The sequence below is a fragment of the Terrapene carolina genome, unplaced genomic scaffold (assembly GCF_002925995.2).
Source record: "Terrapene carolina triunguis isolate 2854851 unplaced genomic scaffold, T_m_triunguis-2.0 Scaffold33891, whole genome shotgun sequence".
Classification (NCBI taxonomy): domain Eukaryota; kingdom Metazoa; phylum Chordata; order Testudines; family Emydidae; genus Terrapene; species Terrapene triunguis.
The window spans coordinates 8,565,636-8,585,749 of NW_020698242.1; the positions used below are offsets into that span (position 1 = coordinate 8,565,636).

At 43.5% G+C, this 20,114-nt stretch overlaps 1 protein-coding gene across 1 annotated transcript in view; it reads left to right on the forward strand.

The window, feature by feature from the left end:
• Nucleotides 1-134: 134 nt before the first annotated feature.
• LOC112106847 (WAP four-disulfide core domain protein 1) overlaps nucleotides 135-20,114 on the forward strand; it is a 26,801-nt gene continuing 6,821 nt past the window's right edge. Inside the window, exons 1-4 of the mRNA XM_024200309.1 lie at nucleotides 135-457; nucleotides 12,425-12,620; nucleotides 14,416-14,499; nucleotides 18,289-18,429. Of these exons, the coding sequence (XP_024056077.1) occupies nucleotides 302-457; nucleotides 12,425-12,620; nucleotides 14,416-14,499; nucleotides 18,289-18,429 (577 nt within the window). The 5' untranslated portion in view covers nucleotides 135-301. The remainder of the gene's footprint in view (nucleotides 458-12,424; nucleotides 12,621-14,415; nucleotides 14,500-18,288; nucleotides 18,430-20,114) is intronic.

Consider the following 20,114-nt stretch of genomic DNA (forward strand, 5'->3'; position numbering starts at 1 on the left):
GAGCCAGATGTTGTGAACAAAGGTCTAAAAATAATCTGTCCAGTGATCATTCAAGGGGAATATGTGCCTCGTGGGAACATGAGATGGGAGAACCTGATCTATCTTTGAACAAGAAAGTTCAACAGCAACTCCTGGCTCCTGATTCTGGGCTCCCAAACTTTTTTTGTTTGTTTGTTTTTTTGCCTCCCAGAAGCTGCCCAGTAAAGAGCCGGTTGCTTCAGCAGTCAGCTCTCTCCCTCCCTCTGATTCGTCTGGCTCCTTGAAAGCTGGGATCCGTATTTTTTTATTTCTCATCAGGAGCATGGACTCCAGCAGCAATCGCCTGGTGCCCAAGCTGCATTTCTGCAAAAAGCTCTTTGCTGCAGCCTTATGTGTCTCAATCTTACTCCCAGAATCGGGCTTTGCAAAGAATCTCTGGAAACGTGCTCTCCATCTGAAACTGGCAGAGAAGTATGATGTGAGTACCTAGCTTGGAGGGGAGGGGGGGACATTACATGTGAACTAGCGGGAGGCAGGCGTATGTAATGGTGTGAGTTCCCTAAGTCCAGTGTGTCCTTTGAGAATGATCAGTATTTGGATCCTACGCTTTTTCTGTTTGTAAGAGGGCTTGTTTAAGCTTGCTAGGCTGTGTTAAATTTTTACCACCTATTTGCTGCAACATGAGACATACAGATAAGGGCACACTTTATACATTGAAAAATAAATTTGTAATGCCATAGCCACAGCCCAAGGAGGTGCTCTGCACCGGGAGAGGCTGGAGAAGGGGAACTTAAAAGGAGAATGTGGTTGCAAGTGCAAAACCCATATAAATGTGCATAGAAGTGCTAGCATGAAATACCAAAAGGGAAGTAGCATGGTGCACTGCTTAGAGCAGGGGGAATTGGGAGTCAGAATTCCTGGGTTCTAAGCCCAACTCAACCACTGGCTTGGTGTGTGAGTGATCCTAGGGTAAGTCACTTCATCTTTCTGTGACTCATTTTACGCATCCACTGTAAAGTGAGGATAATATGTACAAGGGTTTTGTGACATTTAGCTAATGAACAATTTTGTAAAGTGTCTTGAGATCCATACATAAATGGTACTATGTATATCCATGTAAAGAGGTCGTTCCTGACATAGAGCAAGTAGTTCAAGGGAGAATCCATTCTCAGGTCTGCCTCCTCTTATAGAATCATCGAAATTCAGGGCTGGAAGGGATCTGGAGAGGTCTTCTAGTGCAGCCACCTGTGCTGAGGCAGGACCAAATATACCTAGAACCATCCCTGACAACAGGTGTTTGTCTAACCTGGTCTTAAAAACTTCCAGTGATGGGGATTCCACAACCTCCCTGGAAGCCTGTTCCAGTGCCTAACTATCCTTAGAGTTAGAAAGTTTTCCCCAATATTTAACCTAAATCTCCATTGCTGCTGATTAATCCCATTTCTTCTTGTTCTACCTTCAGTGGACATGGAGAACAATTGATCACCGTCCTCTTTATAACAGCCCTTAACATATTTGGAGGCAGTTAGCAGGTCCCCCCTCTGTCTTTTTTTCTCAAGACTAAACATGCCCAGTTTTTTTAACCTTTCCTCATAGGTCAGGTTTTCTAAACCTTTCAGCATTTTTGTTGCTCTCCTCTGGACTCTCTGCAATTTGTACACATCTTTCTTAGTGTGCTGCCCAGAACGGGACACAGTATTCCCGCTGAGGTCTCACCAGTGCCAAATAAAGTGGGGCAATTACCTCCGGTGGCTTAGATACAGACAGAGGTGAAAGTAAAATTGAGCTCTTATTGGTACGGGGCCAGCTCTGGCCTCCCCAGAAGGGGTGGGGCCTCGGGCAGAAGGGGCGGGGCTGGGGTCAGTGTCCCCCAGCCAGCCCATCTGCGCTGCCTGGCCCGCGCCACCCGGGGCTCCAGTGGCAGCGGCGGCCGGAGCCCTGGGCCCTTTTAAATCGCAGCCCGGGGTCAGTTATTTCTTCTCCTCCCCTGCCCATTGGCGGCTGGGGGGGCACAAAAGGGGCAACGACATTCAAGCGCTGCCACGGCAGCACTTGAAAGTCAGCGGTATGGGCCGGTACTGATGGCTACTTTTTACCGGTACGCCGTACTGGCCCGTACCGCCTTACTTTCACCCGCGCAGACAGCGCTCCTGTTAATATACCCCAGGATACTAGCCTTTTTCGCAACTACATCACATTGTTGACTCTCATCCAATTTGTGATTCACTATAGTCCCCAAATTCTTTTCTACAGTACTACCACTTAGCCAGTTATTCCCCATTTGGTAGCTGTGCATGTGATGGTTCCTTCCTGAGTGTAGTACTTTGCACTTGTCTTTAGTGAATTTCAGCTTATTGATTTCAGACCAATTCTCCAATTTTTCAAGGTCGTTTTAAATTCTAATTCTGTCCTCCAAGGTGCTGGCAAACCCTCCCAGCTTGGTGTCATCTGCAAATGTTATAAGCATACTCTCCACTCCATTATCCCAGTTACTAATGACAATATTGACTAGTACCAGACCCAGGACAGACCCCTGCAGGACTCCACTAGATATGCCTCCCCCTCCCCCTCAGTTTGACAGTGAACAGTTAATAACTACTCTTTGAGTGCAGTCTTTCAACCAGTTTTGCACTCACCTTATAGAAATTTCCTCTAGACCACAATTCCCTCGTTTGCTTATGAGAATGTCATGTGGATCTGTGTCAAAGCCTTACTAACAGCTTTGCCCCCTATCCACTAGGAGAGTAACCCTGTCAAGCGAAGGAAATTAGATTGGTTTGGCTTGATTTGTTCTTGAGAGATAAAGTGGGTGATGTAATAACTTTAATAAAAATTTAAAATCTTTTATTGGACCAACTTCTGTTGGCGAGAGAGACAGACTTTCCTTTTCCCCCTATGACTAGAGAGGTGTTAATGGGCCACTTCACCTTGAATGATCCCTTGAAATATGTGTTAACAACCCATGCTAAACAATCTGCTCCACCTTGCATTTAGCTGTGACACTCTGAGTACACTTCCCAGACCTGAGGAAGAGTTCTGCCTAAACTTGAAAACTTGTCTCTCTCTCCTTGTCTCTCTAATATCCTGGGACCAACATGGCTACAACACTGCAAACATGATTTGTTCTTGACTATTCTCTGGAAGTACCTCCTCCATTCTGCCTCCCCAGACTTTTCACAGGTGTTCATTAGCACTGCTTGCTGGCGTGGGTTTCTGGCTGACATGCCGTCATCTGGGACCAGCCTCACTCTTATCTTCAGGCCATTACAGCTGAGAACAAACCAGTGAAATGCAGGAAACTTCCTGCAAAAGCACAACACGCTTTTCTAGCAAGATTCAAATGTTTCCTACCCAGTAATCCAGTTGCAATGTACTTGAAAACCCTTTTTGCCTAATTAGTATGTTGCAAAGAGAAAACTAGCCAGGCAGTTAGTCTCCAAAGTGGTACTGGACACTATGATCACAGTGTTCCAACTCTGAAAGGTTGTCCATCAGGATCAGTAGCAGCAAAGCTGCAACTGTTCTGTGTACACAGAACAGAAGGGGAGGGGTTGGGCCTGAGCAAGTTTCTGGAGTTCAAAATATTCTGGGCCAAAAGACTTTTCTCAGTATTGCCAAACGTTCAAAAATCATGAGTCAGGCTCACCAAAAATCATGAGATTGGCTTTAAAATCATGAGATTATGTAAAAAAACAATAGATTTGGGGTTCTTTTTATTTGCCTTCTACTTTTTGAGTCTTTAGGTTCGGGGTTTAGTGCACTGGGGTCACATTTTGAATCTTTCTCCACAGTCACGAGGGCAAGAAACTTTTTCTTTAAGCATGAAGGCTGAAATCATCACATATCCACTTGACTCCAGGAGCTGGGGCTTTAAGGAAAACAATAATTATCATGAGACTTATGACAAAATCATGAGAGTTGGCAACACTGTTCTAAATGTCAACAAAAAGGAGGAAAAAGGTATACAATTTTTGTAAAAAGAAAATTCCTAGTTAAAAATTCAAGGCATGCTATTTAAAGGGGATCTCAGAAAAAGGGTTGCTTTTTTTAAAGTAGCAAATTAAAAAAAAATTCACGTTGACCTTGTCCTTTTAAAAGCCAACATTGGCCAATGCCTTTTGCCTCCTGAATACGTTGGGTCAAAATTTCAGCCATTGTTAAGCTGGCATCTGTTTCTGCATGCTCAAGTTTGATTGACCCACAAAGTAGATGCTAAACTTGTTTTATGTGTGCACTGTTGGTGCAGGCACCCAGCTACTCCAGAGGAGCACAGCGAATGGGTTGTGCACACCGAGAGGTTGGGCACTCACATTAGGAGGCACAACCAAGGTCCACAAAGACAAAATGCCAGGGGCTATGGCCCATGAGGCTGACAATGACATGTTCAGTAGCAGACTTGCTCTGCACACGCGACAGGTGTTTTGTGAAGTGTGGTGCACTGGAAAAAATACCATTATTATTAACAATAATAAGTCTGCCATGTTGCAAAACCACTGTGAAGTCAAAATCTGCAATATTCTGCTTTCCACAAAAACTATGAAGCAAAAGACCCAGACAGATAGGATCCTATGTTTTGATGTTCAGATAGCTTGTTCTATAAAGGCACAGAATCCTTTCTCTTAAATATGCCCTCCTCCTGGAACCAGTGGCTTTTCAAAGGACTGTTTTTCTGGCAGCAGCTAATCCAGGTGCTACTGATCTGGCAAGCTCAGGAGTAATCACTTTCTCTAGGAGGGGGTGGAAGCTGCATTTCTCTCTCCCTTCCCTTGCACGCTTGAAGAAGGAGAGTTCCAATGTCTGACTTTTCCCTTTGCAGAGTCTCTCTCTGTCTGGTGTCTGGTTCTGCACAAATGTGCTGCATTGTCCATGCCTGGCTGAATGCACACCAGTCATGCAGAGTGGGGAATGCTCCTGTGATCAGCCTTTTTCTTTCTCCACCTAGACCCTCGCATCTCATCGGACAGGGTTGTCTTTTTGGGGAAGAGGGAACATTGTTCTTAGTCCGTTGTTTGACCTGCCCCAAGCTAATGTATTTGTTGCCTCCTGCTTATACCGAGAACTGTATTTAGAATGAATGCAGGATCATGTTTCAGATCCTTTGCTTCTGACAGCAAAAGGAAGGAGAGGGAATATTTGGGACATTCAGTTTTAGCCACGTTAGATTTCAGTTGATGGAAGGATGTCAGAGAAGCAGTCAGTGATACAAGAGTGGCCCAAAGGGAAGAGGTTGGGGTTGGAACAACAGATTTGTGCGGTATTAACCTAGAAGTGCAATCAGATGGAGTCCCGAGGGATAGGGCATAGTGAGACAGCAGAGGGCCAAAGATGTAACCCAGTGGGAATCCCTATCGAGAGTGGGAGAAGTTTCCAAAGATCCAGCAGTAGCAGTGAAATGGAGATGATGATCTATCAGGTATTCCTATCCCTCGTTTCCATGAATATGCACATCATGCACAAGATGTTTACTCTTTATTGTTTCAGAGGAAAGATGACTGGTGGCCATTAACTGAACAAATCTCACCAATCACACGGCACACACTGAAATCAATGGCAACACTCCTATTGATTTGTAGTGGGCCAAGATTGGGCTCTAAGCATTGTCTCACTAGGGCAAGCATCTAGAACAATGAAAGGAAGCCGTAAACGTAAAAGATCTGACCCTCATCTGGTGTACATTGGTGTAGCATTATTGACTTAAATGGTGCTGTGCATATTTACACCAGTTGAGAATCTGGCCCTAACTCTGTCTCAACAGGAACCCCAACTAGAAATGATCTCACCGGATCCATTCTGCATTGTAATATCCTTATGTGCAGCAGAAATCTATTTAGATTTCCTTGGAGTTCAAGTGTCAGTGCATTGTGCTTAGAGGCAAACTGGTTCTCATTTGCAGACAAGAAAAATATACGGGTGGATGGAATTTTTATGAGGCAGGTCAGATCCCTCAGATGTTATTGAAAGTCTGGGAATATAGTGAGTGATTTAGGATAATGAGGCTTCATTCCTTTTTTTTTTCCTAGTCACTCTGGACTTGGCATTCCAGGTTCCTCAGCTGAACTTTTAACTTTCCACTGTTAACTAGTTTTGGAAGTCTTTAATGCAGATATCGCCATTAAAATGAGTTCATGAGCCTCCTGAGACAAACAGCAACTCGCCTCCAGGATTGAAAAATATCTTCAAGTGCAGAAATGTTAAGACTGCCAGAATCCATAATGTTTAAAAATTCAAGTCATGCTGACAGCCAAAATGTATATCCTAGGCAAGCTATTAAATAGGCATTCGTGGAAATCATTATTCCAAGACAGCATTAATACAAGACTTTGTAAATGAGGGAATTACTTTCCCCCCTTTTTCCTAAAAATCTTATGATACCCAAAGCAGTGGCAGCATGTTGATTAGTTATATTTTACAAACATGCTGTACAGCAGTGAATTTTTAAGTGCCGGGATATCAGAACACTAGGAACACTGAGAAAGTAAGGAGAAACTTAGTAGGGAAAAGGCCACTCTGGGAATTCTTGGCCTTAGAACTTTTATTGTTCTAAAAGGGAAGCCACATTCATTATGGTCAACTGTTCATTATGAATTTTGCCCTTTCAATTAGTGAATCATCTGTGAATCAATCGTATTCATTTTCTTTTAACTATCAGTTACCCATCTGTATTTGGTAAATATTTTTGGTAAATACATTTCAGATTATGGGTTGAGTGGCAATAACATTTTAAATAGGAGAATAACAAATAATGAACTTCCAAAATGAATGCTTTGATGAATAATCGTCCCTGCTAAAGTCTATGGAACTTTTGGGATTCCTGAACATTTTCACTGATATCCAGTGTTTGGACTGGATTATGAATTATGAATAGACCTGGTTCCACAAAAATAAAAAAACATGTTGTGATTTAAAAAAAAATCTAATTTCCCAAAATTTCAAATTTAATTTTTTTAAATTTTTTTGAAATTCAAAACGTCAAAATTGGACGTTAGTGTTCTGACCAACTCTATTGCTGGTTAAAAATGCAGGAAAGGGTGGGAAATTGGGGATATCTTCATAAAAAAAAATTCTTTTTGTTGTTGCTGTTGTTTTGCATTTTGAAATCAAAATATTGAACTTAAAAAAAAACCGAAGAGCTCTCATGATTAATAATGTGACCCATCAATTCATAGGAAGAGATTCTGATGCCTTACTCCATGAGTAGTGCCTGTTAAATACATGGACTGCTAGTGGAATAAGGTGCTTGTCAACATGATTAGGCATATTAGAACCTGACAGTGTGAATATAACTTGGGGCTTTCATTTGTGGAAATACTGGTGAATTAGGTTTTTCCCCCCTCACTTCTCAACAAATTAAAAACCAATCATCATCTGGATTTTCCCTACCACACCCCATGAGCTACAAGCTGCAATTGTTTGTTTATTTAGAACCTGGGTGGGTTTACACTACAGTTCCCAGGTAATATACTGGATGCATTTCAATCAGAGGGCATTTCAGACATCTGGGAATGTTCCCTATTATTAAGGGTCATTCTTGTCATTGCACAAATGTAGGAGATTGGCTGAAATAAAGAAATATCATATCGTTGTCTCTATATGTTATGCATGATCCATTACAAAGAAAGTGGAGGTAAAATCTATCATGTCAGCATTACAAAAAATATACATCATTTCCCCTTATCACGTTGAACTGAATTGCATCAGTTTTCTATTAAATGAACTATTAGTTATTCCTAATTCCATTTTCAAATAACTGATTCCAATCCAGTCATTCCTAACAACAAGCCCATAGTAGCTGCAGCCAGTCCCAAAGTTAATAAATGGAGTTATTTGTGCACTGGCTCTCAACAGTTGCAAACTGAGGCCATCTGTTGGAATCGAACAGCATTGCAGTGAAGCCTTCAATGTTTCCTTGTACATGGATGTAATGACAATATTTGAATGAAGGGCTGCCATGATTCCCCACCCCCCCCTTAACCTATGTCCGCGGGGTGCATTTATTTGGAAAAGGGAAAAATGAGTGATTGGAAAATCTATTTGCGTTCTTATTTAAACAAAAGCAGTTTCCCACACATAACCATTACCAGGCCCAAGGAGAGAGGCAGAAACTCTTGGCAAGCAGACTTATCTTAGATGCAAATCATGGGAAATGCTTATACATTTCAGAGTAGCAGCCGTGTTAGTCTGTATCCGCAAAAAGAACAGGAGTACTTGTGGCTACAGCCCACTTCTTCGGATGCATATAGAATGGAACATATATTGAGGAGATATATATACACACATACAGAGAGCATGAACAGGTGGGAGTCGTCTTACCAACTCTGAGAGGCTGAGCCATTACAAACATTGAATCTATCTCCCCTTGTAAGTATTCTCACACTTCGTATCAAACTGTCTGTACTGGGCTATCTTGATTATCACTTCAAAAGTTTTTTTTCCTCTTACTTAATTGGCCTCTCAGAGTTGGTAAGACAACTCCCACCTGTTCATGCTCTCTGTATGTGTGTATATATATCTCCTCAATATATGTTCCATTCTATATGCATCCGAAGAAGTGGGCTGTAGCCCACGAAAGCTTATGCTCTAATAAATTTGTTAGTCTCTAAGGTGCCACAAGTACTCCTGTTCTTTTTGCTTATACATTGTACCTGATAAACATACTGGGTGTGTTGATACTACAGGGGAGTATCCAGTTTGGAAGTTCAAGGTTTTGCAGGGGATCCTCTCCCAGGAAGTTTGTTTTGACAACACCTAGTTCAATGGGCGGTACCCTAAAGACAAACATTTGCTTTCCAGAAGCGTTGTTGAGTCCCAAGGATAGGGTACCTCTGGCAGGGATGATTTAACAGCACCCAGACATGGGGAGAATCTCTCAGTGTCAATCCAAATTCCTCTGTAACCTGACGGTGCCCTTTTGAGAACAGCCTGACTAGAGTGGTGCAATACAGCAGAGCAGGGGTCGGCAACCTTTCAGAAGTGGTGTGCCAAGTCTTCATTTATTCACTCTAATTTAAGGTTTTGCGTGCCAGTAATACATGTTAACGTTTTTAGAAGGTCTCTTTCTATAAATCTTTAATATATAACTAAACTATTATTGTATGTAAAGTAAATAAGGTTTTTAAAATGTTTAAGAAGCTTCATTTAAAATTAAATTAAAATGCAGAGCTCCCTGACCGGTGGGCGGGACCTGGGCAGTGTGAGTGCCACTGAAAATCAGCTTGTGTGCCGCCTTTGGCACGCGTGCCATAGGTTGCCTACCCCTGCAGTAGAGAATCGGGCCCTTTGTGACTGATTTGCAAAGGCTAGGGTGCTGGACATCATTACGAGAGTGTAGGTAGATTCTTAAACCAAACGCTCAGATAGCAAGTTCTTTTCTTGTCTCCATTTGCAGCTTTATCATTTTGGGCCAAATGCTGATCTCAGTTACAGGGTGTAAATCCAGAGTAATGCCTTTGGCTTCAGTGGAGCTTATTTGGCATTGCACCTGTGTTCATGAGAGCTGAATCTGGCTATGTGAGTCTAGTTTGATCCCACTGTTTGATTATAGTCAAACTTTTCTACTCTCTATTTCTGAAGTTTGCTCTGTTCAGTTTAGCTTAGTTTCACTTACATTCCCCAGGTTCTCTGTTTCTCTCACGTGCTCAGACACTCTGACACCATATTCTTTTGCAAATCCAATAAAAGTTATCTTTTTCATACTCCAGAGCATGAATAGACACGTTGCTGGTAGCACATGGTAATAGTTAGATAGCAAAAGAGACAAGAAATGTTTGTGTCTGAAGAACATAAAAATTCAGAAGTCAAAAATCATTCCTCCGAGGAGTGATGTATTATTTAGACAATGGGTCTGATTTCCCCCTGCACTGAGATGCTTTGCATTGTCCCACCAACAGAAAGCAGCCCTAAGGCTGATGTAGCTAGCCAGGGAATGCTTGCTGTGATGTGTCAGAGCCACCTGTTGTGACATAGACCCAGTATATCTGATCCTTGGCTACCCTCTTCCCAGCCCTCTGCATAGCTTCCCAACCACTGAGAAGAGGGTGGACCCAATCATATTCTTTTCCCTGTGGGAAAAGGGGTGTGACCAAGGGAAAAGGGCATGCCTGGGGGCGGGCTCCCCATATTAGCTCCTTGGGGAAGTTGGCAGCTAGTGCAAATGATAGCAGCTGCCAGCATTTGGCCCTCTAATTGACACTGTGGGATGGGACTGGCCCACAGACAGCTGATGGTTGGAAGGTTACATAGGTGACTTAGAGCCAACTTTGTGTGCATGCACACCCACGTACACGCACCCTTCCTTTGTTGTTCTGTGTGCTACTCAGCTACAGACCATGACCCGAGCCACTGAATTCCCTTTCCAGGGGGTGAGGCTGACAGAACGGTTCTCCTGATCTGAGCAGCTTGTGCAGAGAGGCTTTGCATCATCAGTATCTCACAGAGCTGAGCGCACAAGTCCCTAGGCTCCGCCACGAGCAGGGAAGCACAGGAGTAGAAGCGTGGTCGGTGGGTGGGCTGATCCACCTACACAGCCCCACCCACCAGGGCAGGTGGAAGCTGAGGCAGCAGTAGTGTCTGCAGAGCGCCTGAGGTGGGGAAATTGGTTCCTCCCCCTTTCCCACAGAACTCCCCCACCTCACACAGCATGTCTGAGCGCAGGGACGAGGGGTTTGGCCCATGGTGAGTAGGAATCGGGCTTCAGTGGCTTGTCGATTTCTGTGGAACGCAGGGAGTTGACTCCTCGTCCAAATGCCATCTGTGTGAATCATGTGACTTTGTAAGCTGCTGCTTATGCTTGTCAGGGAAAGTGCCACGCTCTGCTATTTCTACTTGAGAGTTTTCCTCATCGTTTGTGTGTGATTAAGAATAGGGCGTATTTTCCCCATAGCCAAATACAGTTTGACTTGGCACAGTATTAAATGGGCACGTGTCCTCCTCTGCAGCTTCTGGTACAAAGCTGGACATTTCATACACAGGGAATCCCAAGTCCTGAGTGTTATACAAGTCTGGAAATTAAAAAACAAAAACTTAAGGCCAAGCGTAGGCATAACTTTCAAAAATAACTGGTGATTAAGAGGCCTGATTTTCAAACAACACTGAGCACCTGCACTCTGGAAAAAAAAAAGGCCCCTTAAAGGTGCCTTATGTTGGACAGGCCTAAACTATGGCATCCCAAATCATGAATCGTGCCCAGGATTTTCAAAAATAAGAGACTATATTTAGGCTGCTTAATCCACAGGCAGACAGATTTTCAGACCTGCAGAACATCCCAGTCTTCCTCCAACCGTGCTGTCACCTAGCCAGATCATGTGTTTGATAACATAGTCTTCCAACCAAAAATATCGAATCCCATGGTGAGCATGCCTGAAAACTCCTATAGCCCCCCTGAGGTAAACTAATTTAAAAGGTCAGAGGAGGGGAAAAGCAGAACATTCAGAACTCTGATACTACAGGTGAGGCATAAGATATTGTCCAGAAAGGGAACAGATTAGGCACCAAATGCATGAAAGAAAGATTAAGCTTCTTTTCAAGGCCTTCAGTTACTAATCTCACTTTACAGGAAGGTTTTAAATTAGTCAAAGGCTGCTGGAATTAATCACAACAAACACAGAATGATTGTGAAACACAGGAACAATAAGACCTCGATATCATCATCTTCATTTCAGCTGCTCTCTCTTTCTCGCTGGAATATTTTTAAGGCACCAGTTACTGAAGTGCCTACTGCCTTTCTCTCTTACTCTCTCAGGCCTGGTCTACACTACGACTTTAATTCGGATTTAGCTGCGTTAATCCGAATTAATCCTTAACCCGTCCACACAACGGAGCCAGTTACTTCGAATTAAAGGGCACTTAAAATGGATTTCTGTACTCCACCCCGACGAGCGGAGTAGCACCAAAATCGATTTTGTTAATTCGAATTAGGGGTAGTGTGGCCGCACACCACCGAATTAATGTGGTTAAAATTAATGGGGTAGTGTGGCCGCACACCACCGAATTAATGTGGTTAAAAACCGAATTAATGTGCTTAGTGTGGCCGCGCACAATCGAATTTATACAATCTGTTTCCCAAATTCGAATTATCTAAATTCGAATTAATCTCGTAGTGTAGACGTACCCTCAGACAAGTGTAATGGACATTTTAGGGATTTAAAAATTAGACTCCTGAACGCTTCCACATCATTAAAACAATGTAATAAATAGTAGTACTTGGGTAACGCCTTTCATCAGCTGATCTCCAAACACTTTGCCAAGGTAGCGACAGATTAGAATCTTCACTTTACAGGTGGGGAAACTGAGGCACAGGGTGGTGGGGCCACTTCCTCGATGACTACTTGAAGTCAGTCGCTTCTGAATGCTCACTCCAGCTATTTCAGTTTGCAATATGTTTGGTGTTGACCAAATGTTCTCCCTTATGCCAAATCTGTGTGTTCTCTTTTTTTTATTTTTTTGCAAGGATTATGAGTACCCTCTTCATTCTCACAGCGCCCACTACCAGAAGAATGACCGCTGCCCCCCGCCCCCGCAGACTTTACCAGAGCGAGCATGTGAGGTGCCCAGCTGCCGTTCAGATTCCGAATGTGAAAGACACAAGCGTTGTTGCTACAATGGGTGCATCTATGCCTGCTTAGAATCAGTACAGCCACCTCCAGGTATGGTGGGCTGTGAGATCAAACTGCTTCAGAAAGAAATGTCCACGATGTTGCCCAGATACAAATAGAAACAGCTGCAATAACAATAGTAGGCTGTAAAACGGGGGTATATCCCCATATATATTAGGTCTAACATAGGACTTGGGGTTTGAGCCTAAATGAAGAACTAAGCTCTGGTTCCATGGCGGCGAATAGTTGAAAGCTGCCCTTGTGTGATTTTTGGCTCATGAGAGAGGAAGTTACACACGATCTGTTGATCTTGCAAGATTTCCACCAACTTGAATGGCAGAAATCACGAGATCAGTTATTTTCACTGTATTATACATTAGCCCAAGTTCATGGCCACATGGCTGGTAATGAGAGAGAGTGGACAATTTTTGAATTTTCAAAATTTAAGTGAAAACTTTGAAAAAAAAATCGGAGACCATTTTTTTTGCTGGTCTTCAATCAGTTTGGAACTTTTCCAAAATTCAAAATTATGACAAAAAGTGTTTGGAAAAGGTTTTCTGCATTTTTCCACCAGTGCTGCTGGTAACCTTTTTATAGGAAAGACCAAACTGCTTTAACCAGCTACTTGCCAGAGTCAGAGATTTTGATTATTGTTGAGAGCTAGCTTCAGGACAGTCATTTTTCTTTTTATTCTAGTGGATACTCTTAATGTTGCAATGTATTTAGTCTCTGCCTGTAGATGAATTTATTTGAAAAGTTTGAGCAAAATCCTTTCTTCTGTTTCCAAGTTAAGGGAGAGTTCAAAGAGATCTTCTTTTCCATCTGTGAAATAATTCTAACACCATATTTTTAAAGAGACGGGTGGTCTACACTTACTGCAGCGTGTACAGATGCTGCACGCGCAGTTAGTACAGGTATAAATAGCAGCGTAGATGGTGAGGCACCGCTTAGGTAAGTAGAGTAGAGTAAGTGCCCTGCATGCCTGAACCCCCGGGGTACGTACCCTACATGGCTGTCTACTTACCCAAGCAGTACCTACCATGCCTACGTTGCTATTTTTAGCAGTATAGTGTCTTGCTGCCGGAGCCTTTCCCCTCTGCAGTGAAAGGCTCTGGCAGTGGTGAAAGGCTCCGTCAGCTCCCCACTGCCTCCTCCCTGCCAGAACCTTTCCCGTTGCCTCCCAGCTGCCAGAGACATTCGTTGCCATGTTGAGCTACACACTGCGGTGACGAGTATGGACACAGCCTGTCTGCCATGCAGTGGGTAGTGGCACATGTAATGCCTGTACTCTACACTCCGACATAAGTTTAGACATAGCCAAGGATACAGTAAAAATGGCTTGAAACTTGGCACGGACATCATTCTCATTGAACTATGACTTCGCTTGGGTTACACAGGGAGCAAGAAAGAAGCTTCTGAGCGTGCTCCGGGGGGTATTTGCTATGACTTTTAGCAGCACTCAATGACGCCCTATCCACTTTGGGGCCAGATCTTACAAGGTGCTGAGTCATGGCTCGATCCAAAGCCAACGGAAGTCAATGAGTGTCCTTCCGTTAACTTCAATGGATTTTGGATCAGGGTCTCAAAGGTTGCTCAGCATTTTGCAGGCTTAGGCCCTTTGTGCCGCCACGTTGCAGGGGTCCTTGATATGACTGCTGCAATCAGGCTGCGGCTGGGACATTTTGAATGATTGTGAATGTAAATACGTCACTGAAACACACACAGCAAAACCCTCCCTGAAGAACTCCACCTGCCTTATCATCAGGGACTGGAGAAAATCAGTGGCATGAAAATAATTGTGTGCCCTGTGACTGCTCATCCTTAACAATGTGGATTTTTTTAATAGTTTTAGACTGGTTGGTGCAGCCGAAACCACGTTGGCTTGGAGGAAACGGTTGGTTGTTAGACGGACCCGAGGAAGTTTTACAAGGTACCGTGAGAGCAACTCGGCATTTTAATCACCTGGGCATTGTGGGTTGTTGAATTCTGCAGGACGAAGGACACTGATTTGGAAAATAATATGCAAGTCAGATGCAGTTCAATGCCAATAAATCAGCCCTTTTTCGAGGGAGAATAGTAAGTACTGTGGTTTCAGTTCAGAGCCTCAGGCTCCTCTGAAACACCACTTAATCAACTTTGCAGACTCAGTGTTAGCGTGGAAAGAACACGTCCTGTAAACTCATTGTCCATTAAATGAGATACGGATGTACAGTGCAAAAGGCCAAATAATAACCGATTTGTGATTGTACCCCATGTGGAAAGGTGACTCCAGGGCCTGTGAAGTGAACAGTATTTCAAATCTAGAGCAAAAGATTTGTTTTTAATATACAGCTCTGCTGAAAGCCTCCTTGGTAGGGGCAAAATTCTCCTCTTCTGTCTGCCATGCAGATGCATAACCAGTGCTCATTAGTGTATGAAAATGTGATTAATGTCAGGGAAAGTGATGTGAACAGGATGAGCAAAGAATATACCCAATGCAACTTGTAGAAGAAGATTTTGCCCTCAGAGTCGGGTGTGACATGATACTATAACCTGACAATACAATATTGCATGTCATTCTGTATGCGTGGGTGTTTGGGTTAGATGGACGGGTGAATAAGGGAGAGCCATTTCCTTCCCAACTAAATAGAACTGATTTACATGACTCAATGGCGAGATTAGTTTGTGTGATGTATTTGGTGACAAACACGATCCACTCCCATTCAGGCTTACACAGTTTCATGTAGCCTTTATTTTGTACATTTTAAGACAGTTCTGTTGCCACCTATGAATGACCTGGGTGAGGTAATATCTTTTATTGGCTCAACTTCTGTTAGTGAGAGAGACAAGCTTTCAAGCCACACAGAGCTCTTATCTTATCTTGCCTCTCTCACCAACAGAAGTTGGTCCAATAAAAGATATTACCTGATTCCCCTTGTGTCTCTAACCTCCTGGGACTGACACAGCTACAACTACGCTGCATATACATGCAAAAACAGATAAGCCCAGGAAAGTAATTGATCAGGTTACCTCTCCTGGCACACTACCCATCAGTACCCAGCCTGGGCTGTGGAAGCTAATGATCCAACCAGTGATGAATCCTGGTCATGTGCTACCTGAGGAACATTGTGTATACGCAAAGAAGAAGGGACTAGGTGACTTCTTTTGCAAATCTCTGGCCTCTGCTATGTTCTTCCGCTGTGTCTTCTTCACTCTCTGGTTGTCTACCACTGTCTTTTATACCCTGTTCCGTGACTTTACTCAGACTCAGTTACCTCATCTGTGTACCTACCCATTCTAAACCCGACTAAACATTTTTATGCCTAAATCATAACTAACCAAAACGAATACATTTTTGCTTACCCTGTTAAAACTTTTTTTTGTCTAGTTCTATACTGATCTCCTTTATATTCGCTGCTGTTAATTTTACTGGCGCCATCTAGTTTTATCTTACTGGTTTGTTTTTGTGACCTTGGGTTTTTGCTTGTTAGCTTCTCTTGCAGGGCACCTGAAGTTAACAATTCCCTCATGACGATCTGTTCCACCCTGCTATTTCCATAGATAAGGCTTTACAAAGCAAGACACACAAACTAGGTTTCATGGTTTACATAACCCTGAAGCTGTTACAACTAAGCTCTGAAATGTTGCATCAGCAGGGACACACAGAAAAGCCAAAATTCCTTTATATTTTTCTACTCTCTATTTCTCCAACACTGTTTAATATATATATATTGGACTAACACAGTTCATTGCACTGTTTTCCAGCTGATGCTTGAGATGCACTTTATTCAAACAACGAGTTTTAGATTAATAGATTTCAAGGCCAGGAGGGACTATGGTAACCTTCTAGCCTGATCTCCTCTATAACACAGGCCAGAGGATTTCACACAGTAAATTCCTGCATCAAGCCCTTGAGCAAGTCATGCCCCGATCTGTGCCTCAGTTTCCCCATCTGTAAAATGGGGATAATGATACTGACCTCCTTTGTAAAGTGCTTTGAGATCTACTGATGAAAAGCTCTATGTAAGAGCTAGATGCTATTATCTTTATATCATTTGTATAGTATCAGCTTCCAGCCACTCGATTTTGTTAGGCTTGGTCTTCTAAATTAAAGACCCCTCTATTATCAGAAATATTTTCCCTGTGTAGGTACTTATAGATCATGGTCATGTCACCTCTTAAATAAAGATGAAATCACATCCCATTACCAATTCTCTGAGCCATGCAATCCCACCTCAGTTGAGGGAGATGGGATCTGATCACAGGCCTGGAAAGAAGGAACCTGAGAATTGTCATTCCCAACCCTGACACTGACACCCTTGGTGGCCTTAAGCCAGTCTCTTGGGACCTGATTTTCAGATTCCAGAAGTTGCTCATGCAGTTTCGTGTGTGTTTCGCATGCATGCACAGCTGAGCATGCAGAATGTAGGTTCCTAAAGTAAGCGCAGGCCTGAAATCTGAAAATCAGGCCTTTCACCTCATTGCCTCAATTTCTAGATGTATAAAGTGAGCATAAAATGATCTGCCTCGCAGGTTTGTTTAATTAATCAATGGTTCTAAAGTACTCAGACAGTCTTGCTTCAAGGCTTATTAGAGACCAGGATGAGACCTAAGAAATGGGGCAGATTATCCCACATCTGTCTACTGTGGGGGTCCTTCCACCTTCCTCTGAAATATCTGTGGCTGGTCACTATCAGAGACAGGATATATGGATGCCAGCTCTGATCCAGACTGGCAATTCCTAATGAGAAAAGTCTGCCTTCAACTCCACTGACTTCACTAGGGTTGTACAAGTGTCAGTAAAACATACCTCTCCTCCCCCCGTATTTATTTTTGACTCTTATTTTATTTGATCACAGCTGAATGGAGCAGTTAGCAAGAAGGGCTCCAGAAGTGAGTACCCTCAATCAAGGCATGGGCATTATCGGAGACTCTCCTGAAATTAAAATTCCAACAAATGAAAGCAAGAAAGTGTGGGGTGGTCTTGTGGTTAAAGTACAGAAACAGGCGTTAGAAGTCCCAGGTTCTGTTCCTAGCTCTGACACACACTTGCTGCATAACCTTGGCCATGTCACTTAACCTCTCTGTGCTTCAGTTTCCACATTTTACAGATGGGGATAATACTGGGTTACCCCACAGGAGTCATGTGTGAGAATCAATTCATTAGTTAATAGATGTAGAGCATCTTGAATATTTTGGAACCATTTTGCCTTGCTGTGCCCAGCAACCTCTGGGCACAGAAGGGGAGAACTACCAGGGAGTTGGTAACGGTTCCCTCATTCTTGACCCAATCCCGGGTGTTGCTTAAAGCAGCTTGATGGCTGCTCTAAACTGTGCCAGCTGGTAACAGTCCTGGAGAGGCCACCCACTGTTCAGAGCACGGCCAGCAACCCCTCTTTTCCACCAGTCTCCAGCCCCAGCACACACCCTGTAGAATGGGCCGCGGGAAGAACGGAAAGGCAGCTAGCTAGCTTGGTTCCACAGCTGCGGGGCACTCTCCCACATCAGGGACTCGCCAGTGAGCGGAAGCAGTCGTTCTCCCCTCTCTTTGAGTGGAGTAAAGCAGACAGCACGTTGTGTCAAGCTCTCTATACGTGTTAAATATTCCGTATGATTGTTTGTAAAACACTTTGAGCTCTTGGTCTGGGAGGGGCTACGGAAGAACACAGCAGGATTCTCCTTCTCCGGTTCGCCCAGCGTAATCAGATCTAGGTTTCTGACACGCAGGCTTGTTTTCCAGCTGAGGCCTGCAGCACCACTGAGGATGGGGATGAGCCACTGCATTGCCCTACAGGATATGAATGCCACATCATCAATCCTGGCAACACAGCCGAAGGGATCCCCAACAGGGGTCAGTGCATCAAGCTACGTGGAAATCCCGGTCAGTGCATTCAAAAACATCCGTCCTCGCTTGCTCTATCCAACTTAGGGGCTATGCTGAGGGGTCTCTCGCCTGCCCTGAGGCAAATAACCGCTCAAAATGTCAGGTCAAGCTAAGTAGAGTTCCTGGGTTTTCACGTCCTCCCTCTTTTAATCCCGGGTTTCTTCGGCGATGTATCTGATCTTTCCACCATGGCTCCATCACACTTCCATATGACAAAGGAAATGTTCCTGCTGCATTGAGTGAACATCATCCCCCCTTGCAGCCTCCCCATTGCCTGCTGTCTCAGTCGAGTGGATGCTTTAGAAACCAAGTCTCGCACGCACGTGGTGCTGGCAACCAAGTCATTGCTCTGGCCTTAAAAGAAAATGCCATAAGATCAAATATGTGAGCTAAATTCAGGGGGGTTAGGGAGTGGGGGAGTTCAGCGTGAGATGAACACCCTGTATAAACGTGGGGGGCTAACATCTGGGCCTAGTTATACATTAGCCACCCCACAGAGAGAACTGTAGGTTGCCATGATGTAACAGGGGGGCAGACTGTGGAGCATATGTTTTTGTGACTAGTCTTTACTGTGTGTTCTTTTGATCATACTAGTATGATACTCAAGGATAAGGCACCATGAGGATGCAGGACAGGAAACCATTTAATTGGAGGAACCACTGAACAGTTAAAAGCTGTCTATGTGTAACGCCTTAAATTACAAGAGAAAATTAAACTGCTGCCTTTGAGAATCAATACAAATAGCTCATGTTCATGGTCTTTCAGGGCTTCTGGAAAGGTGCTGACTGACCTCAATCCCCATGGAAGCCAAAGGGAGTTGAGTGTTCGGCATCATTCAGGATCAGCCCCTAAATAAATCCTAGCAGCAATTCACTTTTCTCCATGTTTGCAGTACATGACATTCTGGACTGTAAGCCAAATTCTCAGCACAGCTCCACTGAGCTCTTTCATTTACTTGACATCAATAGAGCTAGGCCAATTGACAAGCTGAGGAATAGGCCCTGTAAATGTATTTTATCAATGTCTGTGTGTTTGCATTTTGGCTGGGACAGGAAAGCATTTCTTCCCATCTACAGATGATAGTAAACCTCAGCTCCTTCTTTTTAAATATCAAACAGTAAAGTTCTTAAACGACAGTAGAAAAATCAAGATGGAAATTGTTTTCTGTCATCTGACCATAGTTTCTGTTGTTGTCTGAGTCACAAAGATCATCTTTTTTTTTTCTCCACTGGACTGTTTGCCAATAAGGGAGCTCACACATGTATAACATGTGTTTAACACACATCTGAGTGTAACACAGATGTGTTTTCTGAGACTGTTTTCAACCTGTACAAGAGTGTTTAGCTTCTCGGAAAGATTAATAGACTATATACTCTGATGCAACTCATCACAGGCCAAAAACATCAGCAGCCCCTTTTCCTACTTAACCACAATAAAATCCAGTAGAAGTATCAAACCAGAGCCCTCTTTTGTTGTTGGTTTTTTCTGGTAATAAAGACTAAAGGCTTAAGAATTTCAACTTCCTTTGCCTTTCTTGTGTCTTTTGGGGTTTTTTTTTAAATGTCCTCTAGTCCAGTTCTTCTCAAAGCCGGTCCGCCACTTGTTCAGGGAAAGCTCCTGGTGGGCCGGGCCGGCTTGTTTACCTGCCGCATCTGCAGGTTTGGCCGATCGCGGCTCCCACT